The sequence below is a fragment of the Conger conger genome, chromosome 13 (assembly GCF_963514075.1).
Source record: "Conger conger chromosome 13, fConCon1.1, whole genome shotgun sequence".
Taxonomy (NCBI): Eukaryota; Metazoa; Chordata; class Actinopteri; order Anguilliformes; family Congridae; genus Conger; species Conger conger.
Window position 1 is genome coordinate 24,906,132 of NC_083772.1, and position 9,131 is coordinate 24,915,262.

General features: G+C 48.9%; 1 protein-coding gene across 5 annotated transcripts in view; it reads left to right on the forward strand.

The window, feature by feature from the left end:
* The window catches only part of dync2h1 (dynein cytoplasmic 2 heavy chain 1), a 169,881-nt gene that overhangs the window by 38,149 nt on the left and 122,601 nt on the right, over positions 1-9,131 (forward strand). For all 5 annotated transcript variants that reach the window (XM_061216771.1, XM_061216770.1, XM_061216768.1 and 2 more), the window contains exons 44-52: positions 2,593-2,839; positions 2,977-3,128; positions 3,451-3,595; positions 4,267-4,369; positions 4,886-5,053; positions 6,003-6,130; positions 6,464-6,712; positions 6,929-7,037; positions 7,343-7,456. In XM_061216771.1, the coding sequence (XP_061072755.1) occupies positions 2,593-2,839; positions 2,977-3,128; positions 3,451-3,595; positions 4,267-4,369; positions 4,886-5,053; positions 6,003-6,130; positions 6,464-6,712; positions 6,929-7,037; positions 7,343-7,456 (1,415 nt within the window). The remainder of the gene's footprint in view (positions 1-2,592; positions 2,840-2,976; positions 3,129-3,450; positions 3,596-4,266; positions 4,370-4,885; positions 5,054-6,002; positions 6,131-6,463; positions 6,713-6,928; positions 7,038-7,342; positions 7,457-9,131) is intronic.

A 9,131-nucleotide genomic window follows, 5' to 3' on the forward strand; every position in this document is an offset into this window, starting at 1 on the left:
ACTAATCAATCAAAATTACTTTAAGGGCTTATTCAATCGATTAAATAAAAATGGGCCTTCGTAATCTGGCACTATATCACAATTTATTTAGTTTTGCTGAGGATCTTGGAAGTTATAACACAATAGTTTTTAGGTTTTTGGTTAGGCAGCTGCAACCAGTCGGATGCAAACCAGCCTTTCTGTGCTATCTTAAATTGTGTTTGATTGAATTTAGGGAGATGTCTGGTTCATATCTCTTACTCATGCCCGAGAGGTGATCACTTTGTGCTTTGGGTTACCTACTTGGACTTGGAGCTGAAATTTATCAGGTTTCATTCCTTGGGTGTACACTTGTGTTTTACTGTAGTTAAGCTGGATGTTTGTTTGGTACTGTGGGAGAGGTGGTGTTACAGCTCACTGTGTTAAGACACTGTTCTGTGTGTGGATGTGCCTGATGGCCTGGTCCATCTCTCTGGATGGGCTTCTGTTGGTTTATTGGCTTCTCATTGGACAATCGCTCCAGCTACACATTCCTGCCCGCGCTCTTCTCAGTTTATTGAGGACTTTGCAACAATGAGGCCTGAGCAGCAATACTATTGTATTAAAAATTATTTATTTCTTATTTAAAAATAGGTTATAAATAAACAAATGTACCATGTTGTGTAAACGTTATGAGTCATCCCAGAATAGTCAGTCAAGCGTCACATCGGCTTGCGCGTGCGTAAGGCCAGTCAGATAAGTTTTATTCTGTAAAAAAAATGAAAATGGTTTATAGTGCAGTTGTTTGTGTCTGTGTGTTGGGTTACATTGGGACTGTGAGTGCAGGTTTTTGGCCAGACTGTGATTCAGCTCCGGTCCTCAGGCGTGCCCTGTGAGCCCCTCCGCTGCTCTCCAGCCGTCCCCCGTGTGCCGTCCCCACTTATTTTCACTCTTGACCTTTTCCCAAAATAGCGTAAAAAGAAAAAAAAACCGCGTGGGTGCCGCGGTCGTGACGACTCGCATCCCTGCGTAATTGGTGGTGCCCGGAGGCCATTTCCTCCACCGGAGCACTTTCATCCCGCGTCCGGTCAGCTTCCGTCTCCTCTTCACGCGCTGGGCGAGAGGTCAAGCGTTACGGAGCTTCTCCCGCCGCGGCCTTTGATGAAAGGACGTCCCGTTAATTATCAGCTGTGCAATTATCTTTATTTTGGGATTGCGGCCCCGCGGAAGTGTTTCACTTTGCCCTCGGCTGTGCTTTCATAACGAGGCGTTCGCTGCAGGCTGCGGCCGCCTCGTGCACTGCAGTGCTTTTCATCTTCCGCACTCTCTTTTCTCGGGAGAGAAATGAAGGAATGAAAACGCCTGACTGCAAGTGTTCTCCTGTCATTGAGTGACTTTGCCAATTGATACTTTGTCTCAGGGACTCGATGCTCATCGCACTGAGTGATATAAGGCCCCTTGCTGTATTTGTGCACTTTGCTTTTATACATTTATTTTTTTATCCTTTTGCGTTTTCTTTTTTTTCCTGTTTTTAAACACCTGTTTGACCTTTATTTGGCTTTTGAATGAGTCTAATACTCATTGTATTACAATTGTTGAATGGCGTAATTGCCCGACTACTCCACATTGATTGGCTTTTCCTAGATCTTATCTGTATTTCTTAACTTTTGGACAAAACTCCTTCATGTTCAATTACTTTCAACGATGAGACTCGCTTTTAGAGTCTGTTGAGTGCTTCAAACTGCCTTGTTAGATTTGAGTGTTCATCAGGGGTTTGTCTATGGAGATGACTTGAGATCTCTTATTGAATGACTAAGTACTGTAGCTGGAATCTCCCTTTATGTGTATATCTGTGGGTTTCATAAACTCTCTTTTATGAAATTACACTAGTTTCCTCCATGTTGAAGAGATAGTAACTGGTGTTCTATTATTCATACTGAATGGCATTGCTACTGCTATTCTTCACACAAAATTACATTTTTACTTCTATTCTCCACACAGAATAGCACTGTTCCTTCTATTCATGATACTGAATGACATTGTTACTGCTGTTCTTCATATTAGTATTGCCCTTTTTCACTGATTTACATGGTTATGGCTGTTCTTCTTACTGAATTACATAGTTATGGTTGTTCTTACTGAATGACATAGTTATGGCTGTTCTTCATGCTGAATGACAAAAAGCTGTTCTTTGGCATAGCTATGGTTGTTCTTACTGAATGACATAGTTATGGCTGTTCTTCATGCTGTACGACATAAGGCTGTTCTTTGTACTGAATGGCATAGTTATGGCTGTTCCTCGTACTGAATGACATAGGGCTGTTCTTCATACCGTATGACATAGTTAGGGCTGTTCTTTGTACTGAATGACATAGAGCTGTTATTCATACTGAATGACATGGTTAGGGCTGTTCTTTTTACTGAATGACATAGTTAGGGCTGTTATTCATACTGAATGACATGGTTAGGGCTGTTCTTTGTACTGAATGACATAGAGCTGTTATTCATACTGAATGACATGGTTAGGGCTGTTCTTTGTACTGAATGACATGGTTAGGGCTGTTCTTTGTACAGAATGACATAGTTAGGGCGGTTCTTCACACTGAATGACGTTGTCCCACGCTCCTCCCTCAGGATGCTCCTGCGCTACGCCTTCTCCCAGCTGCGCTCCACCCAGGTGGCCACAGTGCACTGCAGCGCCCAGACCTCCTCCCGCCACGTCCTGCAGAAGCTCAGCCAGACCTGCCTGGTCATCAGCTCCAACACGGGCCGCGTCTACAGGCCCAAAGACTGCGAGCGCCTCGTCCTGTACCTCAAAGACATCAACCTGCCCAAGCCCGACAAGTGGGGCACCAGCAACCTCATCGCTTTCCTGCAGCAGGTAGCCTAGCCGCATGCTTGTCATCGTTAGCCCTTAGCGCCAGTGAGGCTCTTTGCAGCGGTGCTTTGATGCTTTCCAGTGACAGACCGGTCTTGCGTCCTTGTTGTCTGACCTCTCCCGCGACACTGCTGTCTCAGGTGCTGACCTACCACGGGTTCTATGACGAAAACCTGGAGTGGGTGGGCCTGGAGAACATCCAGATTGTGGCCTCCATGTCTGCGGGGGGCGCTGTGGGCCGCCACACGCTCACCTCCAGATTCACCTCCATCGTGCGCATCTGTACCATCGAGTGAGTGCTCGCCTGACCCGGCCTCTACAGTCCCGCCGCTTTTGAAGGAGAAGCGATCCTTGAAAGTGCCGAGCGATAAATACTCATACATGATGCCACTGGATGATGTAGCAAAACAGATGGTAATGTTCCTCCTCTACGTAAACACCAGGAGGCTCGCTTATTTCCTTTTTACGGATGCCAAGGGGTGAGCGGTAGTGCCTGTTCGTGAAACCAAGTTTCCCCTCTCTGAGATTAATAAAGTTTGTCAGTCATTCATCAGTCAGGGAATGGCTCTGTGATGCGGAGAGGTGATTTGGCGGCTGTCAACCCTTGTCCACAGTTACCCCGACAGAGAGCAGCTGCAGACCATCTACAGCGCCTACCTCCAGCCCGTGCTGCAGAGGGGCGCGGGGGAGCCCTCGGCCTGGAGCTCGGCCGGGAAAGTGCACCAGCTCGCCGGGTCCCTGGTGCAAGTGTACGAGCAGGTGAGGCCAGCGGGGGGGCCGCCCCGGGCCCGTTTCCTGTCAGGAGCGGGGCGGCACTGCCGTTACCTAGACCAACCCGCTGAACTGTGATAGCTGCTCACAATGCCAGCTGTATGAATCCCAGCCAAAGGGCCATGGCTAAGGATCGGCTCATCACATAACTGAAGGAATGATCTTCAATATTCTTCAAGGCAGAATACCATAGGTTTCACATCATATGTCAAACGCTGCTATTGCCGAATAGGTTCGTTATTATTATAAATGGATATATTCTTGCTAGAACAGCCTAGCTGATTTGCGGCAGATGTGTTCGTTCCGGGCTCTGTGGAGACATCCCCTTTGATCTGTGCGGGTGCTGGCAGAGTAATTGAAGTTCTATTTTGTTTAGATGAGCCGTTTTATCAGGGAAAGCTCTGCCCAAGAGCAGTGGCTGCTTGGCTAATAAATAGCCCACTTTAAATGAGGCTGGAATTGGAGCCTTATCAGCTCCCTGTACAGACTCTTACATCTAATTCCTTTAAGTAAAGAAGGCCCACACACAGGCCGGTTAAACCGGTGCCCTGGCAGAAGAACACCTGGCCTAGTTATCGGAGAGGCCACGTGGCGGAAAGGAAGGAACCACGATGCGGTGATGGACCTGTGCACTCACGGTTGTGCTCCTCTGGTTTCAGGTCAAAGCCAAGTTCACGGTGGACGACTACAGCCACTACCTGTTCACCCCCTGCGTGCTGACCCAGTGGGTTCTGGGGCTGCTCAGATACGACCTGACCGCCGGTGAGCGCTCGGACCCGCGGTCCCGTTTCGCCGACCGCGCGGCTTCATTCCGCTCCACTCGCCCTCCTTCCACATTCCCTCCATCGCTCTCACCCCCGGCGATGTGTTCATGAGTCGTTTATTTTAATTAAACCCTTAACTGACAAATCTTTTTTCTTCCGCTCGCTGTAATTTCATGTGTTTTCTTCTTCTTTCCGCTCATCCATTCGAAGGCTTTGGAAATTGTATTTAATATTCTTTCCAGAGGTGAGGGTTAATTCCATTTCAGTTCACTCGGTTGAGGAAATGAATCGAAATTCGATTCATGAATTGAAAAATGCCCCTAATATTCTGTGAGGTTAGTACAATGAATGAATTTAATTTCACTTCATTTCCTGAATGGACTGAATGAAATGTATTTAAGCCCGACCTTGGTTATTTCACATGAACAGGTGAAATAATCTACCTGCCACTTGTTGCCTGCACTTTTCATTTTATGATGAGATTGTTTTTTAATGATTTTTTGGCGATGTTCAGGCAAATCCCAGAATGGCGTTGACACGGTTCTGGAGGTGGTGGCCTACGAGGCACGGCGTTTGTTTCGGGACCGCATTGTCGGCACCAAGGACCTGAACGCGTTCGACAACATACTGCTGTCGGCCATCCGAGGAGACTGGAGCTCAGATGTGCTGGAGAACATGTCCGGTAAGGGCTGAGCGGACCGTGATAAATACCCATGGGTCTGTATACTCATCGTGTAATCATATGTGAGTGTGATCTCTGCCACATATACACTCAGTGAGCACTTTATTAGGTAGACCTGTACACCAGCTTGTTAATGCAAATGTTTAATTAGCCAATCATGTGGCAGCACAATGGGGAAGAAATGTGACTTTGACCGTGGAATGATTGTTGGTGCCAGGGTTGTTTGAGAAACTGCTGATCTCCTGGGATTTTCATGCACCGTCTGAAGAGTTTGCAGGGAATGGTGCGAAAAACAAAAAAAATTCCAGTGAGCAGCAGTTCTGCAGACAGAAACGCCTTGTTAAATAATAAAGGGCCTAACTGGTCAAAGCTGACAGCAAGGTGACAGTAACGCAAATAACCACACATTACAACAGTGGTATACAGAAGAACATCTCTGAACACACAAAGCTTTAAACATCTAAGTAGATAGGCTATGACAGCAGAAGATTAATAAGTCTGAAAAATAAGGCTAAAAAGGCTATAAGGCTATAAATCCCTAATAAAGTGCTGACTGAGTGTATGTTTAGTGAATGGGTTGTGAGGGCCAGTGGCACTGTGTGGTGGAGGTGAAGCCTGTAGGTGTTTAACACGTTTGTTTGGGTGTATGAGACCACCCTTTGAAGATGCTGCCCACACACTAGGCCAAAATAGTGCTTGGCCAACATCACACTGGCATTCTGGCCCTCTGGACTATGCCTCTGAACATGCTGGATAGTCACAAAGACATTCATTTATGAAAAGGAGCTTCCATTGAGTTGTAGCTGGAGTTTAGACCTACAATAGCACAGCATCGTTACAGCTGAGGGCTTCACACAGTGGGGGGGTCACGCTGCATTATTGCAATATGCATTATTTTATAAATGTCACACCTGTCTAATTCTGAAATGATATCACCCCCCCTCCACAGACAGTTTCTTCGTGACGTGGGGCGCTCACGAGGCGGGCGTGGTCATGGCGCCCGGCCAGGCCCTGCCCCCTCACGGCAAGCCTCTGGGCTGCCTCAGCGCGGCTGACCTGCGTGAGGTCATTCAGAAGGTGAGCGGGTCAAACGGACGCTACGGTGGTCTCGCTGTGTCAGAACGGAGGGCCGCCGTCCACTCAGTGAAGCATGCGCCGCTTAACGTTAACCAAGACACTGCAGAACAGAAGCGCTTTATCACATTACACCAGAAACACGATTCCGCCTGACCTGCCGATCTCACATCCTTCACACGGTGAGTCACTTTTATAATTAAGAGTGTACGTGGGCTGGCCAGGATTCCTGAGACATCATCGACGTTCGTATATCATCAGGAACCGTGCATAACAGAACTCACCCGGCCGTGCTTCGTGACTGAGGAGGATGTTTAACGTCTCCTCTCCCCGCAGGGTATTGTCCTGTACGGGCGGGACAACCGTGAGCTGGACATCCTGCTGTTCCAGGAGGTCCTGGACTTCATGTCGCGAGTGGACCGGGTCCTGAGCTGCCCGGGCGGGTCCCTGCTGCTGGCGGGGCGTAGCGGGGTGGGCCGGCGGACCGCCGCCAGCGTGGTCAGCCACATGCACGGGGCCGCGCTCTTCACCCCCAGGATCTCCCGCGGATACGGCCTCAAGCACTTCAACAACGACCTCAAAACCGTGAGCCACGCCGCCGGGGTCAGGGGTCGAAGCCTGAGAGCGATTCCTCCATGGGTTCCGGTTTCGGAATCCTTAACATTCCACCAGTGAATAGAGAAATATGTTTGTCTGAGAGGAATTTGTCAGGAATCCCTCCCCCTATGTGCAGTGTTTCTGAGTTGAGGAGGTCAGGCCGGGGTCTGGAATGGCACTGTTCGATTTCCCCCCCCCCTGTAGGTGATGCAGTTGGCCGGGATCGAGGGGCAGCAGGTCGTGCTTCTTCTGGAGGATTACCAGTTTGTTCATCCGTCCTTCCTGGAGATGGTCAACAGCCTGCTGTCCTCTGGTCAGTGTTTACCCCCCGAAGGGAGGGAGAAAAATGCTCATAGATGTTAATAAAGGTCGTTTGGTAAAAAAAGAAAAAAGGCTTTATTTCACTAACTCACTATCAGTGACTGAATTTTCCCTTCACCTCATCATGACTTTGTCATGTTAGGTGAGAAAATTCAATTACATGAGATTGGGTCGGATTACATTGAATTGTTGGTTATCAAGGTTTTCCCATAGCCGTTCACATTTAAAACATGGGAAGTCACGGGTTATGGAGTTTAATAGTGTTCTGTGTTGTATCTGGGTTCCTCTTCTCTGTAGGGGAGGTGCCAGGCCTGTACAGCACTGAGGAGCTGGAGCCTCTCCTCTCCAGCCTGAAGGACCAGGCGTCCCAGGATGGCTTCTCCGGCCCCATATTCAACTACTTCTCCCACAGTGAGTGCATCGCCCCGCCCCGCTCTCCATCTCCTGTCCCTCCTGCCTCCGCCTCTGTTCTCCCTGTTAAGTGACTTCAGCGGAGAGGAGGGTGTATCCCTCTGTTCTGCCTTTTAAATTACTTCCGCAGAGAGACGGGTGAATCCCTCTGTTAAATGACTCCAGTGGAGAGACAGGTGAATCCCTCTGTTAGATGACCTGGCGGTCGAGCTGCACGTTCACGGCTGTTTTCCGTTCTGGTGCCTCAGTGGTGGAATGACTTGCCTACCACTGTCAGGACCGCAGAATCCCTCCCCCTATTTCGATGCAGACTAAAAACACACCTTTTCAAACTGTACCTTAGTCCTCCCTCCTGATTTCCCCCGCCCCCATTTCTGATATCCCTATCCCTCTGGTCTGACTCCCAAAAAAAAACCAAATTGCACTTATGATGACTATATGTTTAGAACAACACTTCATGTGTATTTTCCTAGTTATGGATGTGATACTTTGACTTTTGGAAGAACCTATGCACTTGTTAATCGCTTTGGATTAAAAGCGTCTGCCAAATGACTAAAATGTAAAATGTAATTGTAAATGACTCAGGTGGAGAGGAGGTGAATCCCTCTGTTTTCTCTGTTAAATGACTCTAGTGGAGAGACGGGTGAATCCCTCTGTTTTCTCTGTTAAATGACTCCAGTGGAGAGACGGGTGACTCTCTCTGTTAAATGACTCCAGTGGAGAGACGGGTGACTCTCTCTGTTAAATGACTCCAGTGGAGAGACGGGTGACTCTCTCTGTTAAATGACTCAAGTAGAGCGGAGGTGAATCCCTCTGTTTTCTCTGTTAAATGACTCCAGTGCAGAGAGGGGTGAATCCCTCTGTTAAATGACTCCAGTGGAGAGACGGGTGAACCTCTCTGTTAAATGACTCCAGAGGAGAGGAGGTGAATCCGTCTCTCCTCCCGCCAGCGGACATGTGCGCAGTGGATGCGTGCGGTGAGGCGGGCCGGTCGTGGCCTTGGCGGGGCAGAATGTGATTCAGTCCCGTTCCAGGCGTCGCGCTTTGTGCGCTAATGTGCGCCGCGCTCAGTAATGTGAGATAATCCAATATCCATCTTCATCGGCGCGTGAAGAATACGCTCTCCTGTGCCAGGGCTCCCTGAAAACACTGGAGGCAGAGAGAGAGAGATGGAGAGAGACAGAGAGAGAGAGGGATAGAGAGAGACAGAGGGAGGCAGATGATATTTGAGAATCCTTGTTTATCCCGTTATCTCAAATCCCATGGTCTGGCTAATTGAGCAGCGCTTATGTCTTTATTAATGATACTGTTGTGCTGTTCGGCGTATAAACGATAGGTGAAAAACACAAATACACTTGCAAAAAAGGCACAGAAACACACACACACACACACACACACACACACACACTCGCACACAGACGCACTCAGACACGCGTGTATTCACAGGCGTTACAGTAGGCACGCAGTGCTGCAGTGTAAGTGGCAGGGCTGTGTCTCTCGGCGGTGTGTTTATTCTGCCTGTGGGGGGGGGGGGGTGCGTGATGTCATCGCTGGGCCAAGGGGGGATGGCCTGGAGAGAGGGAGGAATGGCAGCATCTGCAATGCAGCAGCAGTGTCAGGACCAGAGCCTCAGAGAGACGGAGCCGGGCTCTCTGCCACAGGCCTCCACCGCTCA